The sequence below is a fragment of the Miscanthus floridulus genome, chromosome 10, assembly GCF_019320115.1.
Source record: "Miscanthus floridulus cultivar M001 chromosome 10, ASM1932011v1, whole genome shotgun sequence".
Taxonomy (NCBI): domain Eukaryota; kingdom Viridiplantae; phylum Streptophyta; class Magnoliopsida; order Poales; family Poaceae; genus Miscanthus; species Miscanthus floridulus.
In genome coordinates this window covers 45,466,528-45,487,440 of record NC_089589.1, presented here as the reverse complement: position 1 = coordinate 45,487,440, position 20,913 = coordinate 45,466,528, and the positions used below count along the sequence as shown (strand labels likewise).

The window sequence follows — 20,913 nt, the reverse complement described above, 5'->3', positions numbered from 1 at the left end:
GAAGGTTAGGTGTAAAAGGTGTGGAGATTTTGGGCACTTCTCTAAGACTTGCAAACAACCAGAGCTAGGAGAAGATGGTGAAGTTGGACTGAATTCAAAGAAAAAAAGGTAAAATAATTTGTATGTCTCTTTCCAATTCTTGTGACATTCCCTAGTTTTTGCTAATCATAGTGTGCATCTGTAGGAAAAGGCAACAGTTGAAAGATGATGATAGTGCTGGACCTTCACAAATAAAGAAGAAGAAGACAACACCTAAGAAGAATGGTGCATCCAAGAAGAAGAAAACACCTAAGAAGAAGAAGACACATAAGAAAAAGAAGCAACAAAAGAAAGCTGCTGCTCCAGCAGCTAGTGTTGTGAGAAGCCTAAAGGACTTCTTAAACACCATGTAATTTGTTGTGATCACAAGCATGAAGGTTATGTATTGTAGGCCTTGAACTTGATGTAATGTAGGCCTTGAACTTGATGTATTATAGGCCTTAAACACCATGTGACAGTTTCTTTTGTCTCCTGAACGTTATGTATTGTAGGCCTTGAACTGGATGTATGGTACGGCCTGAACTTGATGTATGCTAGGGCCATTCCATTCCATTGTCGCTGCTTGTCTGTATTTATCTAGAACGCTGCTTGTCTGTGTTTATCTGGAACTTGATGACCCCCCATTCTCAGCTACTGTTGGAACTCCCATTCTCTGCAAATGGATGACCAAATGCTAACCAATCCTTTTCAACAAGAGCCTAAACCAGTGGTGAAGTGTGTTATCAGCAATAAGAAAGGCAATAAGCTGATGACATATGCAAGCATAAAATTAAGAGCCAGTTATCAAGCATGACTCAAAGCACTTGACAACCTACAGGCTAAGATCACATAGGATCCTCAGATGACACCCAAAGGATTATTCATATAAAAAATACACCAAAAGGATTGTCAGTTAACTGCAGGCTACATACACCAAAAGGATTCACGGATTCATAGATTCATATTGACAGATTCATCACAAATTCACATACAAATCCACTTGTTTGTTTTTCAGGTCATGTGGAACAGCTTGCCTTTGCAAAACATACATCTCTGCCACCAAATGCTATAGCTCACATTGACAGATTCATCACAAATTCACATAACCTACGTAAACATACATTCCTTCAGCACAGATACACAGTTGCACAGATAGAAATTAGTAGTAGCACTTGACAACCTACAGGCTAAGATCAGTAAACTCCAAACTACTGGAACCAAGGTGCATACTAGTTCATTTCCAAACTACTGCAACTAAGAGGCTTACAAACAGATTTAGCATCACCATAGCAACTAATGCATTGCCTAAGCTAAAAGCCTTATTCAATCCTCCATTCTTCAATTCTTTCATCTCCTGCTCCAACTTTAAAATGTCAACCTTCAAGTCAATGATCTGAACCTTCAAGTCCATCATCCCAATCTTTGTGTCACTCTTCTGTTCTATGCCTTGAATCGCAGGATCAACAAAAGGGCCCTGTACACCTTTTACTTCCACATCCCTGAGCTTGTCTGGATGATTGACGCGCAGATAGGCCAGGTATTGATCCTCAAACCAATAGTTCGCACAAGTGTCATCGTTCTGCAATTGACAATCAAAACCCCAACCCACTTAACACTATTTGCAGCTGGACAACACATGGAACCCAATATCAAAGGAAAAGCAAGATAAATTACCGGGAAATTGTTGGGGCAAGTGTAATACATATTGTGAGCCTTGCTCTTTCGCCTAATGACCTGGATCTTGCATTTGGGGCAATCGATCCGTGGGAGACCACCAACCTGGCTAGCACTTTGAACAGGCAGCTGTGGATGCCATTTCCCGCTCAGCAGATAGGGCGGGGAAGGAGCAGCAGTAGTCGTGGTCGATGCCGGCTCCCTCGGTAGTCGCCGCCGCCGATCGCAGTCGCCTTCGCTCAGCAGATGGGGCGAGGAAGGAGCAGCAGTAGTCGCGGTCGACGCCGGCGCCCTCGGTAGTCGTGGTCGCCGCCGCCGTCGGTCGCAGTCGCCTCTGAGGCGGACGAGCTAGGGTTCGAGAGAGAGAGGAGGCGGTGGGGAATGGACGGATTGAGTCAATCCAGTCAAACCGGCGCACATGTATGGAGAATCTGGGGGCATAACGGTCCATACGAATGTACGTACCCGCTCTATACATCTGCATGTGGGCCACAGGTCGCGGCAAAAGTGTACATAATGACATTTTTCATACTCCGGTATAATTTTAATGGCACGCTTATAAATAGCTAAATAGTAATGATATTTCTAAGCAAGAATTATAATGGCACCGATCCGATTAAGGCCGTAAAAAAAGATAGGCTCGTCGCTCGTCAGATGAGATCTAGAAATCCCGCAACGAAGGTCCCCAATGGCGACGGATTCCATCTCCGAATCTGCCGGTGACGGTGAGCCCCGTCTCTCCTGTACGGCATCTCCCATGGCCACCGGTGGTGATCACTGCAGAGCGTCTGTGTCTCAGATGCCAATGGTATGCGCACGCGAGGTGTTGGACGAAAGGTCCCGGAACAGATCAAGTCCCTACGTGGGAAGCGAGGCGCCGGCGGAGGCGCCGTTGTGGGCGGACGTTCCGGCGGACATCTTGGGCAACGTGCTCCGCCTCCTCCCCTGCCTCGCTGACCGCGCCAGCGTGCGGTCCGTGTGCCGCCACTGGCACGCCGCCGCGCGCGTCCAGGGCCTGCCCGCGCCGCTTCCCGTGCTGGTGCTCACCAGGTTCAGGTTCTCGTGCCTGACCTCCGACGGGGCGCTGACTGCCGCCCGGCGCGCCCTGATGCCCGTGGAGGTGGTGGGCGATGATGTCCTGGTCGTGGGCTCTTCCGACGACTGGCTCGTGGCCGTGAGATCCAGCAGGGATGTCAACAGGGAAAGCGATGGCGAGTGCTTCTTGGTGAATGCTTTCTCCAGCGAGGTGGTTCATCTTCCGCCTCTGAGCCCTAGTGATTACAGTTGTTTGGCTGAATCCAGTAGTGCTGTCGTCCGAACTTTCTTTCTTGGCACCAACATACCATGGCTGCATCACAGTGCAGTATTATCTGCTTCACCTAGCTCAGGGTCCAAGTACATTGTGGCTGCTTTGTCTTTCAGCAAGGCTGCAAAATTTCTGGGACTGGCTATCTGGCAACCTGGAATGACCTCATGGTATCTTTGCCGAAGCACTCGATTGAATACTACGAGTGATGATCTTGCCTTCTATCAGGGGAAGCTGTACATGGTTTGGAAGACCAAACCAAAAATCTTTGCTTTTGAGCTTAGGAAGGACGAGCACGGAGTCAGTTTGTCTTGTCCTGAGGAGTATACGATTGATCCCCTTTTCCCATCTGAGCCCTGTTCTTGGATGAGGTGCAACATGGTGGTACGGCGTGGAAAGCTGCTATTAATCATCAGATACTTCAGTGAATACACTTACAGGATGATGGAGCGCAAACCTCATAGTGTTTAGGTGTTTGCATTAGACTTCAGCACACGCCCTTGTGGATTCACCCAGATTCATAACTTTGATGGCGACTGTATCTTTGTCGACACATATGGTTGCAGGTCCTTTTCTCCTGGTTTACATGTTGGGGTTCAAGGTGACCTTATCTACTTTTCTGACGAAGGCAATCGTTTTCCATATGTGTACAACATGAGAGATGGTACAGTGAGGCGTTTTGCTGCCGGTCTACCTCTAGCCAACTCAGGGGTACCAGAGGAGCGCTACATTGGTCTCCCCATTTGGATTTTTCCTTCTTCTTGAACTGGATCGGAGGTGCCATTTTATATATTTCACTTTTTTTGTACAGTGATAATGTGCTGTGACTTATATATATTGATGTGTGTTTTGTTTCAGATGTACTTCCTATCCGTAGGTGAAGGCTGAGGGGAATTGCAACCGGTGGAGGCTTCAGTTGTGATCTATAATGCTCATATTTCTCAAACGCTCTACATGCCAAAATATTGATGTGGCATATGCATATCATATGCTAGCCTTATCCTCTTATTTTCGTTTTCCAGCACTTAATATACTGTTATTGTTTCTACTAGTTACATATCAAACTTGATTTGAATGTTCAGCTATTGTCAGAGGTGCTATTTATCTGAGCCTAGTCTATGATATGTTCCCGTTAAAAAAATGTGATATGTTAAACATGTCAGTTTTACTTCTGACATCTTTCATTGCAATGTTATCTCTTTTTTTTAGTATAAGAGATAGTAAATGAGTATTCAACTTGCTTTTTCTAATTAACTGAAGCATGACACTGTCATGGTCTTCTTAGTTCAGTTCTTTCTATGAATAACTAAGGTTCTAAATATCTTTATATTGGACCTTAAACTCGACAGACCAATCTTTAGTTACATGAAATCATTTATCTATATATGTGCCATAGGTCTTCTTGGCGAAGTTGCACAGTTTGCCATAGCCAAAAGTTTTTAGACTATTATTACGGAGGACCTATTTATGCAGTACACACAAGAAAAATTTTAGAGTCCAACTTCGTTAGAAGGCCTAAAACACATTTTTTATATGCTTGAATTAATTAAGGTGGAAAATATTGGAAGTGACCATGCTCTTTTTCAATACTCCTGCCCTCTTCACCTGACTCTAGCTCCAAGTTTATTGTGGCTGCCCTCTCCATGACGAACCTATTATGTATGTGTACCTATGCTTGCACTATGGACACCTGGGATGTCGTCGTGGTGTGTGTGCCTTGGTGGCTGCATTAGTGGTTCAGCGATATTGCTTTCAAGTTTCTACCAGGGGAAGCTCTACATGTTCAGCAAGCTCGCTTTTGAACTTTTTTCCATTGAAATCTCTGAAGATGGTGACAGGGGCTTGATGGTTTCTCGTGTTGAGCGTTGTGTGACCGAGGAACTGCCTGAGATTGATGGTACCTGTATACGCAGGTGGTAGATAGCAGAGTGGCATTGAAAATTATTGCTGATTCTGACATACTTTGGTGGTTCTGAATGTTGGCAAAACATTCGTGAGGTTAGAGTACTTGACGTGGACTTAAGCGCCAACCCAGTCAGATTCAACCAGATCAACAGCTTGAATGGTCACTACATCTTCATCAGCCCACGCAGCAGAGGGACTTTTCATGTGTGTCAGTATGACGGAGTTGAAGATGATCTTGTCTATTTCATTGATGGCCGATTCTCTTCCCATGATAATGATGCACCTATTTTTGTTAAGTTTGTGTACAATATGAGAGATGGTACAGTCACACCGTTTGCGGCAGGCATATTAGAGGAGTACCTTCAGGTACCAAAGGGCAGGCCTCTGAATCCAACATGGCTCTTCCCTTCTGAATGAACTGCTGGAGATCAATTGTGGCCATGAGGAGTGTTAATATACGGGTAGCTCTGATGTTGATTGGTGCCAGGCGCAGCATGGTGTTCAATTTCTAAGAACTGAAAATATGTGTGTGCCATTCTTATATGCCTTGTTATTGTAATTGCTTTTCTGAATTAAACTGTTTTTAAGCATTAAACTGATGCACTTAATTTATTTTCACGTATGGACGTACCTATATCTATATGTAGTTCCTAATTTCCCATCTATACAAACATTGATTTCAGGTTTATGGACTACAGTAGTTGCACAACTCAATCTTTTTAACTTTCAATTGCAATTCTTGTTTGTAGACTCTTTTTCTCCTTGTGGTATCTTTGGGCCTGATACAGTGGCCTTAGACTATGCTGTCATTCTTTTGGACTGGGACACTTTTATGTCAGCGGAATCCTAAGCATTCTTCTATCATTGCAAAATGCATGAAAGTATGTTCCTTTTGATGGACAGATTTGGAACTTTTTGAGAAATTGATGCTGGTAGGTCAGTGGCACATGCATTCATGTGGTTTTTCATCATGTATTAACTTTATTGTATATTTGTAAGGTGTAGGTCATAGAGATTAGTTCATCATTATATACACTATTGTGAAAAACAAAATTGGCACTCTTCTTAGGCCTCTTTTGTTTGTTCCAGTATACTTAGTCTGGACTTCGAAAATTTAAAGATGATATAGGGCATTGTAGACTGCAAGTGAAGTTGATTTTGCAAATTTAACATTTTAAATTGATTTTTTTTTTGCGCATATGTACCAAGTGGTGCTTGTGCACCTGATACTTAGCCACATTGTAGAAACCGTCCATAAGGGTGCATTATTTTGTTTCTCGTGTTGAGCGTTGTGTGACCGAGGAACTACCTAAGATCCGTGGTACCTGTATACGCAGGTGGAAGATAGCAGAGTAGCATGGAAAATTATTGCTGATTCTGACATACTTTAGTGGTTCTGAATGTTTGGAACACATTCGTGAGGTTAGAGTACTTGAAGTGGACTTGAGCACCAATCCAGTCAGATTCACTGAGGTCAACAGCTTGAAGGGCGACTGCATCTTCATCAGCCCATGCAGCAGCAGGACTTTTCGTGTGTGTCAGTATGACGAGTTGAAGAAGATCTTATCTATTTCATTGATGGTCAATTCTCTGCCTATGATAATTGTGCACCTGTTTTAGTTAAGTTTGTGTACAATATGAGATATGGTACAGTTGCACCGTTTGCGGCAGGCATATTAGAGGAGTACCTTCAGGTACCAAAGGACAGGCCTCTGAATCCAACATGGTTCTTCCCTTCTGAATGAACTGCTGGAGATCAATTGTGGCCATGAGAAGTGTTAATATACGGGTAGCTCTGATGTTGATTGGTGCCAGGCGCCATGGTGTTCAATTTCTAAGAACTGAAAATATGTGTGTGCCGTTCTTATATGCCTGGTTACTGTGATTGCTTTTTCTGGATTCAACTGTTTTTAAGCATTAAACTGATGCACATAATTTATTTTCACGTATGGACGTACCTATATCTACATGTAGTTCCTAATTTCCCATCTATACAAACATTGATTTCAGGTTTATGGACTACAGTAGTTGCACAACTCCATCTTTTTAACTTTCAATTGCAATTCTTGTTTGTAGACCCTTTTTCTCCTTGTGGTATCTTTGGGCCTGATACAGCGGCCTTAGACTATGCTGTCATTCTTTTGGACTGGGACACTTTTATGTCAGCGGAATCCTAAGCATGCTTCTATCATTGCAAAATGCATGAAAGTATGTTCGTTTTGATGGACAGATTTGGAACTTTTTGAGAAATTGATACTGATAGGTAAGTGGCACATGCATTCCTGTGGTTTTTCATCATGTGTTAACTTTATTGTATGTTTGTTCTCATATGGTATAGGCCATAGACATTAGTTCATCCTTATGTACAGTATTGTGAAAAGAAAATTGGCACTATTCTTAAACCTTTTTTTTTGTTTCTTCCAGTATACTCAGTCTGGACTTTGAAAAATTTAAGATGATATGGGGCATTGTAGACTGCAAGTGAAGTTGATTTTGTAAATTTGACATTTTAATTTGATGTTTTTTTCTTTCTTTTTTGTTTGCGCATGTCTTGGACAGCTTAGTGATCTCTGGATACTTTAGTGGTTATAGCGTGAGGCACAGTCTTCTAAAGTTTGAGAGTTTGCTGGACTTCTCCGTAAAACCACTCGATGTACTCACAAGCATTCCAGCTAAAAAGTAAAAAGGTAACCGAATATTTTTCTTAAAAAAACATATTTTTTCCGGCATTTTTCACATGTCCTGTGATGCATGCATGTATTTGCGTTACATTCCTGATCAGCCTATTTATGTAATAATGGAGGGAATATTTATGTACAGTATGTTGGAGTGAAGTTCACTAGCAATTCCCCGTTCCAAATGAAACAGAAATTCAACAACGAAGTCTTTTTCTTCTTCTATAATGATACAGTAAAGCTACGATTAGGCCGTCTGGACGCTAGACACTACACGGCTTCACGTCGTCCACTTATTGGCGTCCAGACGCCGGACGCTACATGGCTTCACGTCGTCCACTTAGTGTAGTAATGCTATGATTACGGTGTCTGAACGCCGGACGCAACTTGGCTTCACGTCATTCACTTATTGTACCTACCATAAATATCTGATACTACACGCTACCTCCTAAGATAAAAATCTCCCACTTTGCAAGTTGCCATCTGCAAGCCACATACACGTTCTACTTCTGCCAGAACCAGTCCACTCTCACTCTCCCCAAGTCCTGCAATCAAAGCACCACTCGCCGATGGCGTCTCTGCTCCACTTAGTTGAGGTCCAGACCCCAGTGACTTGCCGCGGTCCACCCTCGCTCTCCTGTCCTCCTCCGTGGCCGCACCCCAGGCCTCATTTGCCCCTCCTCCGCCTCCTGCTCCTCCTCACAGTGGCCCTTGCCACCACCACGGCCTTCGTCCTGCTCCGCCCGCCCCTCACCACCGTGACCACGGCGTCCGTTGCCACGCGACCGCTCTCCAAGCTCTCCCAAGCCCGTGGTGTTACTCGTATCCTCGGATGGCTTCCGCTACAGGTACTAGTACAAGGTCCCTCTCCCACACATCTGCTGCCTCATCGCCGGCACGGGCACCGATGTCCTCCTCATCACCTCCTCTTGCGGCTAGAGACGGCAAGAGCGTCGTGGTCATGCCATACTTCACGAACGCCTCGAGGCTCGCCAGACATGCTGGTCGCCGTCCACTAGAGTGTCGCGCCTAACATGTTGCAAATATATGTTTCAAGTGTTTCAGGGGAGGTTCATATGCATCTTGCAAATGTTTCATGTGGATGTTGCAAAAGTAGATCGGGATGTTACATATGTTGCAATGGCTATACACATATGTTGCAAGCGTCTGATCTAAATGTTTTCATTTATTTTTTCAGATGTATGCTGCAAATATGTTTATTTGGCTATACACATATTAGTATGTCGGAGTGAGGTTCATACACATATTAGTATGTCGGAGTGAGGTTCACGAGCAATTCCCCTTTCCAAATTAAATAGAAAAAAAAATCCAATAATCAAGTCTGCTAAGTTTTCAGCCCAAACGAAGAACAGAATGAAATCCTAAGTCCATCTCTTCCATTGGCAGGCTTGGTTTACCAAGTTTTCAGCGCAAATGAAAAACAGACCCAAATCCTAAGCCCATCTCTGTTAGAGCTTTCCTATTTTTTTTTTCTTTATATAAAAACTCTCTTCTCTCGACCCAGGAAAATTTTGGTACAGGCTCGTCGGTCGTCATCAGATCAATAAATCCCGCAACGAAGGCCCCCAATGACGACGGATTCCAGCTCCGAATCTGCCGGTGAGCTCCGTCTCTCCTGTACTGCGAAGCGTCTGCGTCTCAGATGCCAAAAGTCTGTGCACGCGAGGGGTTCGACGAAAGGCCCCGTAACAGATCAAGTCCCGACGAGGGAAGAGAGGCGCCGGCGGAGCCACCCTTGTGGGCGGACATTCCGGCTGACATCCTGGGCACCGTGCTCCGCCTCCTGCCACGCCTCGCCGACCGCGCCAGCGTACGGTCCGTGTGCCGCCACTGGCGCGCCGCCGCGCGCGTCCAGGCCCTGCCCGCGCCGCTGCCTGTGCTGGTGCTCCCCAGGTTCAGGTTCTCGTGCCTGACCTCCGACGGGGCGCTCACTGCCGCCCGGCGCGCCCTGATGCCCGTGGAGGTGGTGGGCGACTGGCTAATGGTCGTGAGACCATGCAGGCATGCCAAGGAAAACGAGGAAACCGCTGGCGAGTGCTTCTTGGTGAATGCCTTCTCCAGCGAGGTGGTACATCTTCCATGTCTGCATAGCCTTTTCATTTATGGATGGATGCATGGACCCACTAGCGCTCACCCCGTCAGAAGATTCTTTCATGGCGCCAACGAACGAGAGACATGGCTGCTTTGCACTGCGGTGTTATCTGCATCACCTAGCTCAGGATCCAAGTACGTTGTGGTTGCTTTGTCTTACCACGGGGTTGAACCTGCAGTGGCTCTCTGGCAACCTGGAATGACCTCATGGTATCGTTTTGGAATCCCACTTATTAATTCTTTGATGAGGGGTGATGTTGCCTTCTATCAGGGGAAGCTGTACATGGTTCGGAAGCACACACCAAACATCTTTGCTTTTGAGCTTAGGGAGGACGAGCAAGGAGTCAATTTGTCTTGTTCTAAGCATTATGCTATTAATCCACTTATTATCCCTTCCAAGACAATTGGTTATTCAATGAGGTGCAACATAGTGGTATGGCGTGGAAAACTGTTATTAATCATCAGATTCTTCAGTGGTCAATTTCACAACATGGAGTGCAATCTTCGTAATGTTGAGGTGTTTGCATTAGAGCTGAGCACAAGCCCTTGTGGAGCCACTCAGATCCATAACTTTGATGGCGATTGTATCTTTGTTCAGAAGAGTGGTTGCAGGTCCTTTTCTGCTGGTTTGCACACTGGGGTAGTTCAAGGTGACCTTATCTACTTTTTAGGTGGACACACCATCAATCATGTTTCATATATATATATATATATATATATATATATATATATATATATATATATATATATATATATATATATATATATATATGTGTGTGTGTGCACAACATGAGAGATGGTACAGTCAGGCGTTTTGCTGCCGGTCTACCTCTACCCAACTCAGGGGTACCAGAGGAGCGCTACCTCGATTTCCCCGTTTGGATTTTTCCTTCTTAATTTCTTACTGAAACAGATGTAGTGCCGTTTGTTCTCTACGAGCCTAAATGTTATGTTGCTCTGCTATGTTATATATTTTCAATTTCTTGTACTGATGTGCATTCTTGTACAATGATGTGTGTGTTGTTTCGAACTTCCTATCTGTATGGTGTAGTCTGAGGGCAATTGCAATCGGTGGACACTTTCAGTTTCGATTTGCGATGCTCATATGTTGCAAATGCTCTGCATGTGGAAACATGGATGTGGAATGTTACATGCGACTATGCTACCTTATCCTCGTCTTTCGTTTTTCCAGAACAGAATACCCTGCTTTTGTTTCTAAGTAGTTACATATCAAACTTGATTTGAATGTTCAGCTATTGTCAGAGGTGCCATTTATCCGAGCCTAGTCTACGATATGTTCCTGTTTAAAAAATATGTTTTACGCTAAACATGTCAGTTTACCTTTGACATCTTTCATATTATAATGTTATCTCTTTCTTCTTCTTTTAATATATAAAAGATGGTAAATGAGTATTCAACATGATTTTTCTAATTAACTGAAACACGACACTGTCATTGTCTTCTTATATAGTTCAACTCTTACAACGAATCACTAATAAGGTTCTAAATAGCTCTATATTGGACCTTAATATAAACTCGGGAAACCAATATGTAGCTATATATGAAATTATTTTATATATATGTGCCACAGGTCTTCTTAAGAAATTGCACAGTTTTCCATGTCTAGTAGCTAAAAGTTTTAAGACTATTATGGACAAGTTCGGTGAAATTTCACCAAAACATTCGAAATTTCGCTAGGCACCGAAAAGGCGGTCAGGCTAGCATCCGGACGCCCGGACGTAGGCTCGTGCCATGCGCCACGCGTATGCATGCTGCTGTGCCTGCCCGCTCACCTGCGCAACCCTTCACGTGGGGGCCCACGCCGCTCCGGTTCCCGCTCCTGCACACGACCACGCAGGGGCAGCATCTCGATCTGCGCTCGCTCCGCTCCCATGCGCATGCACGCAGGCCTAGTACCTATAGCAGGCGACTGTGAAAGGTGGGTCCCTTGGGAACATGTGCAACAACAGATCTACTTTGGCAACATCTAGATAAAATATTTACAACATACGTTCGAAACACCAGGGAAACACGTATGTAGCCATTACAAAGCATATGCAACATCCAGATGAAACACTTATAACATACGTACGAAACACCTGAAACATACACTTGCAACGTGCATGTATATGCAACATCCAGATCTACTTTTGCAATATCTGGATGAAATAATTGCAACATACGTCTGAAACAGATGAAACATTTAGAACCTACACTTAAACACATTTGCAACCTGTGCAACATCTCGATCTATTTTTGCAACATCGATATAAAACACTTGTAACATATCTCTGAAACATTAGAAACAACTGAAACAAACGCTTCCAACAAGCAGTTTCAGCGCAACATCTCGTTGTTGCTTGGGAGAATGGGGCCTTGAGCACGATCAACCAAACCACTAGGGTAATTCCTGCAAGCAATCAAGGAACAAGCAAGAACAAGTAGAACAAGCAACTCAATTGCAAATATGGAGATGAAAACCAATCTGAAATCACAAAGTTGGGGTTCTGAATCGAGTAGAACGGATGGTCTAGTTGACACATGCGTCTACTAGGAAGTAGCAATGGCTAAACTTTCAACAAAACAAAACCCAATCTGTTTGTGGCGGCTCTAATCCTTATTAATACCTAGGGGAACGACCAGGGGGTGTTGGGGTCATTCTCCAACCCTAGGACGCGTCCCTAATGGACCCAACTTGATACATGGACCATCGGCCCAAAATAGGGTGACGCAGCACCAAAGGCAGAAAAGGTCTTGGCGTTGAAATGACGATTGCGGAAGCATCAGATAAGATATAGCCATGAGTCCAGATCCGTTGGAAAATAGACTTGATAAGCTTTCCAAAAAGTGCTAGAACGTCCCAATCGGAGTCCGTATGAAGTCGTGGCGACCGTCGTAATTTGGGACTATTTTGCAGTCTGAATTCAACTTCCAAAACGTGTTGGACTTGGATTCTTTCTGTCCTTGGAACCAAAGTGACGTGGTGGCCTAGCAGAGGACATTAGGAATACTTGGATTTGGTCCCCAATCAACTTCATTAACCTTCCATGCTTTCCATATGCAATCAAGCCTTCCCTTGATCCATGTAAGTAATTCTGAAAATGAGAATGAACACATTTTATGGTGGAGCACCAATTCATCAAATGCATCAATGATAAGCCTCATATAGAATGGTTGCACCTTTGGTATAGAAGTGGTTGGCATGGTCATATTTGAGCCAATGATGTCCTCATCATTCTCCCCTTCTTGACAGCAAACCGTCCTCGGTTTGACCTTTGTTGGAAGATATGTTGTAGGTAAAAGTGAACCGTGCTCCCCTTTTTGATATTTATCCTGTTGCATATGGGAAAAACTAGGAAAACTTTGCAAGACATCATTAGTATTAGTGCAGCCCTCAATTTGATCATGGTGTGGTGGCCCAAAAGGATATTTCAGATTAGAGCAAATATAAACTTTATGCACCAAATATTCTCTTTTGCTGTCATATTTGCCAATTGCATGAAGCGAACAATGATTAAAACTTGGCAAACCAGAATCAAATTTAAGTTTCTCTTTTAGACAATTTAGATTACACAGAATATCAAATTCAATATAACCCAAAGTATTTAAAGAGGACAGCAAATTCAGTTCATCTTGTGCACATGTAATAGGATGAAAAAGCTTATCTTCAGCACATTTGTATGGTTCCAAACCAAAAGTATCACACTTATTCGCTACTTGTGGCATAGGAGTAAAAGAATCATCAGCACACAACTCCTCTTTATCACAAGGAACAACGAGTAATTCATTTTGTGACAAAGGAAAATCAGTAGTGGGTTCCACTATTTGTTGCTCTTCATTAGCATGCAGAGTGGACAAATTTTGGACATTATGGGTCACATCATTCTGGCAAGTATTCACAGATAATAGAATCTCTTTTTCAGCATTGAGAGCAAGACAAAACAATTGACCAATATGGCAATATGATTTGCTAATTAACAAGGTTCGAATTTCAGAATTGAGCCCTCTCATGAACCTACTCATAACATCTTCCATGCATTCATCCAATCCACCAAACATGATACAAATCTTAAAATCATGGTAGTATTGTTTCACAGTCTTACTACCCTGCTTCAAGTTGTCTAATTTTGCAAGCAAATAATCAACATAATATGCAGGAATGAATGCATCTCTAAAAAGAATTTTGAAGTCTTCCCAAGATTCTAGAACTTTCTTATGCCTACGAATGTGTTTCTATTCTAGCAAAGCAAATTCAGTCAAAACATTGGAGGCAATACAAATCTTTTGTTTCTCGGACAGGTCATGCTCATCAAATTCATTGTCTACTTTTAACTCCCAATCAATGTAAGCTTGAGGATCAAACTTACCATCATATAACGGCAAGTGTTGAATGACATCCTGAATATGAGGGTCTAGTTTCAATAGCTCAAAAATCTTCATATCACCTGCCATGATTAGTAGAAAACAAGAAACATAAAAATAATATGTATCCTCCTATCAACTACTAGGATGTGTTAGTTGTAATTCTCTCAAACTCAACTTGTTAAAACAAGCCCTTACAAGTTCTTACCAAGCCAAACAGGAGGTGACGGCAACCAACAAGTCTATAACCGTGGAGCGAAGTGTATCGGTGCTGCAGCAACAAAAGCCTCTCAAGCTGTAGTCGAATATGTGGAGCTGTAGGTGGGCTAAAGAAAGGAAGTACTAGAACCACGTTAGTTGCAAGCAAATTGAACAAACGCTCAACGACGTTATTATGCTGGTCCTAGGCTAGTACGTGCTAGAGACGCGAGCCTGGACACAAACAAAGTCACTGAGCTGCAGCAAAGAAGGATCACAAGGACAGGAATAACAACAAAAGAAAACCCTTCTCTTCTTCTTTCTCTTTCTTTTCTTTCTTTCTTTCTATCTTTCTTTTCTTTCTTTCTTTTCTTTCTTTCTTCTATCTTTTTTTCTGTTTTTTTTCAACTAGCACAAAACTGAAATTTTTGCAACAAGAATTAACAAGCTACTTACAACAATTAAATGTTTCCTTGGGAAGGGTGATTCAGTAGCAAAGTCAAACAAGTGGCTGTTTTGCAAAACCAACAGACGCACAAATCTCCAGGGCAATTGCGAAGTGCTCAGAATGAATTTCAGAGCAAGCTCTGATCCGTTGGAAAGAGGACAAGTTAAGGTTTCCAGATTGTATTTAAACTCCCTATTCAGACTCCTGACAAAGGAAATATGGTGCTTTTCTTTTCAGGATAAAACAGGACTCCGAATCAAATTCTATCTTGATCTTGTTGGATTTCCTTTTTGTAGATGGAAATATGGACGTGGATGAAACCTCCAAGGACGTGGCTAGGATAATGGTGGTAAACAAAACAAAAGAATTTGGAAATCCACTCGGATTCGTTGAGAGAAACAAATAAACTCAAATCTGCTATGGTGACAGAAACGTGACTAGAACTCGAAACTCTAAACGACTAAACGCTAAGACCAGCAACTTAACATGACGATGCGCCCGTTAATTCAATAAGCCCTAACTAAGCAGTAATAGTATTAAGCACAAAGGGTTTTTGGGATTATGGAGAACTAATCTACTAATTTTGTTTTGGCTTTTTCTGGACTATAGGAGATTAAAAACAACAAAAAACTAGAAGTCTCTCACTGATCAACCTTGCTCTGATACCAACTGATATGAACCCGCTAGGGTGAATCCCGATCTTTCGATGAGAGAAGGTGGATAACTTGGCAATTCTGATGAAACCAAATAGGGCAAAGCCTAGTTTGGGTCGGGTCCAAATGGTGTCAAGAAGCTGCTCAAAAAAATTTCAGATTTTTCTGATAAACGAGCGAAAAGTTATGCCTGTTTTTTCGGGAGGCACAACACGGCGGCGGCAGTTAGGGCAAAGCGTCCCTAAACTCTAACACCGATCACAGCAGTATGTATTCGCCTGATGATGTAAGGATGGCTGCGATGCAGGCAAAATAAGAGCGGCTGGCAACCTATCTAGGGTTTGCGCGGCGGCGAGAAGTTACACAAGACGGCTAGCGGGGCAAGTCGAGTAATGTGGTGGCTTCAACTTGTTGTTTGGGAACGGTGGATGGGATAGTGGCGGAAAACAAAATCACAGCAACGGGCGATTGAACTACGACCACGAACACAATTCTAAACCAGCAACAAGACTCGACCACGGACACAAACTCAACAACACGAATCTGAAACGAAATTGCAAAGGCACAAAGGGCGATAGGACAGCGGAAATTGAAATATTTTTGGGCTTTTTGTGGACTCTAGGTAATGAACAAATATGAATCTAAGGCAAACGAGATTATACCTCGCGATAAACCTGAAATATCTGATACCAATTGATGAGTACAGGCCCGATCTTCCGAGAGGTAGCCGGTAAGTTCGATTTGTGGAGATCTCGACGTTGGCGATCCGGCTTCAAATCAGACACAATTCGAACCCTGCAACCGTTACACCACTGCTCCGTTGGTTATCAACCAAGCACAACTTGATTGACCTCGCCAAGAAGGCTTTTCCTGCAAGCGAATCGAAGAGCACAAGCAAGAAGGTAAAACACGCAATCTGAAATTGCAAATATGAATGACGCGAATATCAATAAAGGATTCAAGAACTCGGTTCCAAAGGACTAATCGACACAGTGGAGGAGATCAAGAACGGGGGCCCTGGATCACTGTAAAAGGATTTGTCACCACAGTTACAATGAACGATTCAGTTTCTCGATGAAAAACTAAACTCTAAACAAAATCCAATTATGTAGCAGCGGCGGTGGCTGTGTTTATAGTCTAAGACTCGACCTAGGGTTGGGGACGGCCAGGGGTTGGGCGCCCACAACTTGGGCTTAAGGCCCGACACGATACATGGCCAAGTTGGCCCAAATAGGTGACGCAGCACCTTGCCGTGGTCACACAGAATGATCCACGGACCTTCTGGAGCTGGGACCAGATCCAAAACGACGGCGTCGTCGTCCCCTTTCCAACGCATCCAAGAACGGCCCGTTTCGATGTCGTATGAGGAAGTTATGACCGAAATAGTGACGACGTGTCTGCTGAATCCGAGGGCGACGTGGCAGCTGAGTTGGGAACGAATTGGAACTTGGGGAAGACCATGGCGTCGGTGTGTCCAGCGTGGCGATGTCCTCATCAGGCCTTATCGGTGTGTGGAGTTCACAGATGTAGAGCTCGCCGGTGGTGCGGAGATCGCCACTCAGAAGGCCTCGGCGGGTTTCCACACCATGTGGGGTGAGCTCCACTGCAAAGCTGTGCACGGGCGTGTTCCATCTAGGCCATCACGAGCTACGCGTGGGCGAGATCCGCCTTGGCCACGACAAACTGGTTAGGTGGACCACGAGATGTGCGCGGGCAGGCTCTGCCTGAGCTGTCGTGAGGGGCGAGCTCCACCCTTGACCGCGACGAGCTGGGCAGGTGGAGAAGAAGTGCGCGGGTGGCGCGACGAGTTAGGTAGGCGGATCACGATAAGTGTGCGGACGGCCTCCGCCCCGACCGGCCGCCGTGAGCTGCACGGGTGAAGCGCTGCGAGCTGTGTGCGTTGGCCGAGCTCCGCTGCGGTGTTTGGAATTCACCTAAATGGGCTAATTCTGCTATCCCCGCCAGCCGGCCCACGTCCACTCCACGCATTTCGTCTATTTCTCTCTCTCGCCAAATCGGCACTTGTCACTCGCAAGCCGCCGCCGGCCCCTGGACGCCTTCGCTGCCCCGCCTCTCGCCGGCGCTGCGCGCTGCGTCCGCCGCCTCGCCTCCCCCCAGTGCTGCGTGGCCGCCTCGCCTCCCGCCAGCGTTGCGTGGCCGTCCCGCCTCCTGCCAGGGCTGCGCCGCCGCAATCGACCAGAGCCAATGGTATGAAGCGGCTGGCTCTCGCGCTTGCCGCCGGTTCTGGTCCCCATGGCCTCACGCACAGTCGGTCGGCGGCTCGCTGTAGCTGCTCCTGGACAGCATTAATTTATATTTCGGTCCCAAACTGTTTGGCGCTGGGTGCTGGCAGATAAGTTATGTTCTGGTATGATGATGAATCACATTTCTCCCTCGATACACTCCATTTGTTACTGTTCTTTATATACATATATGTACTAGATGGATTCGAGAGAGTTTCAACTAAAATCCTGCCAATTTTTTTTATTTTTTTGAATCTGTTTAAATTCAGTCCGAAATTCCTAAAATTTCGTATATTATTGGTAGGTGCCAAAATTTTTTCTACCGGTATAAAAAACAATATGGATGACACATACTTATGCAGTACCGACAAGAAAAATATCTAGAGTCCAACTTTGATAGAAGGCCTAAAAACATTTTTTTAATATTCTTGAACTAGGGGGGAAATATATATCAGCAAGCAATTGTCTCAGTAATTAAATTTGCTCACACTGCACAGCACGAGTTGATAGATTAGTGTTAATCTAATCGTTACTGTCTTGCCTTAGGCATAGGGTACATTGGCAAACCTGATAAATGCGGCAAAATTCTTCTGGACAAGCTGGCGCTGTCCTTCCCAAATCCCGGCCCACTTCCACCTCAGATCATCGATAGCTGTCGCACAAAGCATTGGCCTCCCATCTTCACCAGATTCTTCCAGTTTTGGGAGGCGGCAGGCCGCCAGCGTGATCAGTTCTTCTGTAATCCTGTGTTCCCGCTCAATTTTTCAATCTGGTAGTTAAGTGTGAGCCCGGCTTGGATTGCTATCCTCCCGGGCGCGTCCTGTATCGTAGGAGCCACGGCGTTCTAGTGCGTCGTGGCGCATGCTGTCCGCTTCTCCCGGTCTGGCTTGGTGCGTGGGATGGCGCGCACGTTCAGAGGCGCGCATGGTGGAGGCTCGAGATTAGCTCAGCCTTTCCTTTGTTTCCGTTGGTTTTCTATTCCTAGAAGCTCGCTGTGTATAAGTAGGAGCTATTAACAAAGAAAACGCTGACACGGTTGTGCTCGGCACCAAATTCTCTTGTGTCCACTTTCCGCTTGAGTTCGTCGGTGAGTTTGAGAGCTCGCTGGAGAAATTCCGGTCACCGGAGAGGGAGTTCCGGCTGACATCTGGCATCAGAGAAGTACACCTGTGATGGAGCACGCCTCCGCACCGCCGGGCGGACGGGATGGTGGTCGAGACGGGCGTCGGAGGAATCGCCGTCACTCACCGTCGCCGCCGCCGCGTCGCGGTCGCCAAGAGGTCGTCGTACATCGCTCGGAGACTACCCCGCTGGCACTCAGTTCCCCATGCTCACACGCACCAACTATCAAGAGTGGGCGTTGTTGATGCAGGTGAACCTTGAGGCAGCGGGGTGGTGGTACGCCGTCGAGCCGGAGGAGGACGAGGAGGTTTCGTACCGCCATGATCGTCTGGCGCTCGCCGCGATCTTGCGTTCGGTCCCCGCTGACATGCTTGCAGGCCTGCGGGAGAAGCGGACCGCAGCGGAGGCGTGGGAGGCGATCAAGCGCATCCGAATCGGCGTCCAGCGCGTGCGGGAGGCGAATGCACAACAGCTGTGGCGTGAATTCGGCGCCCTGGTGTGGAAGGAAGCGGAAACCGCGGAGGATTTCACGAACCGCATCACCGGGCTCGCCGCCGATCTGCGTCTTCTCGGCGACAACATCAGCGACGTCGAGGTCGTGCGCAAGATGCTGCAACTCGTCCCCGAGCACCTAAGTCAGGTGGCCATCTCGATTGAGACGCTGCTCGACATCAACACGATCTCCGTCGAGGAGGTCACCGGGCGACTCCGCGCCGTCGAACAGCGGCATAAGCCCGCCCCCGTCCACGACAATCAGGGCCGGCTGCTTCTCTGTGAGGAGGAGTGGCTTGCCCGACTCAAACTCCGCGACTCTAAGGGGAAGGGCGGAGGCACCAGTTCCAGCGGCGCCGGCGGGAAGAAGCGCGGCAGCCACGGACGTGGACGCGGGTGCGGCAAAAGCGAACCAGGTGCCTCTGCATCGCGTGAAGGAGGCCAGGACGAGTCCGGTGGGAAGGCCGTCAGTCGAGATCAGTGCAAGAAGTGTGGCAAGACGGGCCATTGGGCTAGAGAATGCCGCAGTGAGCCCAAAGCCGAGGCCCATGTGGCTCAGGCTGATGAAGACCGGGAGCCCACACTACTGATGGCCTGCGCCACACTTTTCCCCAATCCACCGCTGACGTCTCGCACCGAGAGGATTCAAACGCCGCCAGAGCACCGTCCCCTCCGCGTCGTGGAGGCCAAGGTGTTCTCGCAGCTCAATGGCGACTCCAGGCGCGATGACACCCTTTGGTACCTCGACAGTGGAGCCACCAACCACATGACCGGCTGTCGCGACTCCTTCATCGACATCGACACGGCGGTCCGTGGCACCGTCAAATTTGGGGATGGCTCGGAGGTCGCAATCGAGGGCGCCGGCACCGTGCTGTTCGAGGCAAAGACTGGAGAACACATCCCGCTCACGGGGGTGTACTTCATCCCGTGGCTCACCACCAACATCGTCAGCCTCGGGCAGCTAGATGAAGGCGGCTGCAACATGCACGCCAAGGATGGCGTTCTCCGGATCCACGATGAGCAGGGTCGCCTGTTGATGCAAAAGTGATCTGCAAACACAAAGGGCTAATACCCGAATCGATATCCAAAGCGTGCCAGTCGATTTGACCTGCTAATCGACAAGGATGAAGAAACGAACACTTTGGTCCTGACAACAGCGATACGCCCGGAAGTCACGGCCAAGAGGTGCTCACGCGGAACTCGAGAATCGCCGAAGATCGCACTGAAGCGATGCAGCTCGCCGAATCAATGAGAACTCGTAAAAAGAAAAATATGCAAATTGACGAAGTCGCCGAAAAGTAGATGTAAATAGGAGTAAAAGTTGGTTTTGATATTGATTGATGTTATCTATTACATTGCCCTTTACTCCATATTTATACCCTGATCTAAAGAGACACAACCAAACACAACCAGGACACCAATCCCGTATCTAAGGAAACACGCGACTCTTACACGAATCATAACCTAATAAATACAGAAAAGGAAACCAACTCCTATCTATTTCCCTGTCCGCCTTAATTACGATGGAAATCTCACTGTCCTCCTTCCCATCGGCATACTCCCTATTTCATCGGCAGCAGGCTTCAAGTCTTCCTTCATCGGCATACTCCCTGCTTCATCGGCAGTAGTCTTCAAGTCTTCCTTCATCGGCATCGACAACAACTCCTCCAACCTCATCGGCAACGCCCGAGTCCAAATCAACCTT

At 46.0% G+C, this 20,913-nt stretch overlaps 3 protein-coding genes across 3 annotated transcripts; all 3 read left to right on the top strand.

Moving 5' to 3' along the window:
* The first annotated feature begins 2,319 nt into the window (after positions 1-2,319).
* On the top strand, positions 2,320-3,630 carry LOC136490144 (uncharacterized). The gene is made up of 2 exons (XM_066486627.1): positions 2,320-2,417; positions 2,492-3,630. Exon 2 carries the CDS (start codon positions 2,492-2,494, stop codon positions 3,467-3,469), a length of 978 nt encoding a protein of 325 aa, XP_066342724.1. The 5' UTR covers positions 2,320-2,417; the 3' UTR covers positions 3,470-3,630.
* Positions 3,631-3,867: 237 nt separating this feature from the next.
* LOC136490145 (uncharacterized) lies at positions 3,868-7,073 on the top strand. Its single transcript, XM_066486628.1, is given in 2 exon segments — positions 3,868-5,839; positions 6,241-7,073. A coding segment is annotated over 1 exon segment (651 nt). The 5' UTR covers positions 3,868-4,669; the 3' UTR covers positions 5,321-5,839; positions 6,241-7,073.
* Positions 7,074-8,095: 1,022 nt separating this feature from the next.
* On the top strand, positions 8,096-18,370 carry LOC136488539 (uncharacterized). Its single transcript, XM_066485443.1, has 3 exons — positions 8,096-8,426; positions 9,104-10,361; positions 18,141-18,370. Exons 2-3 carry the CDS (start codon positions 9,242-9,244, stop codon positions 18,368-18,370), a joined length of 1,350 nt encoding a protein of 449 aa, XP_066341540.1. The 5' UTR covers positions 8,096-8,426; positions 9,104-9,241.
* Positions 18,371-20,913: the final 2,543 nt, after the last annotated feature.

Coding starts and splice junctions, on each gene's coding strand:
- LOC136490144 (XM_066486627.1), top strand. CDS start 2,492: ATGCCAATGGTATGCGCACGCGAGGTGTTGGACGAAAGGTCCCGGAAC.
- LOC136488539 (XM_066485443.1), top strand. CDS start 9,242: ATGCCAAAAGTCTGTGCACGCGAGGGGTTCGACGAAAGGCCCCGTAAC. Junction 10,362..18,140: donor TGACCTTATCTACTTTTTAG/GTGGACACACCA, acceptor GTCTTGCCTTAG/GCATAGGGTACATTGGCAAA.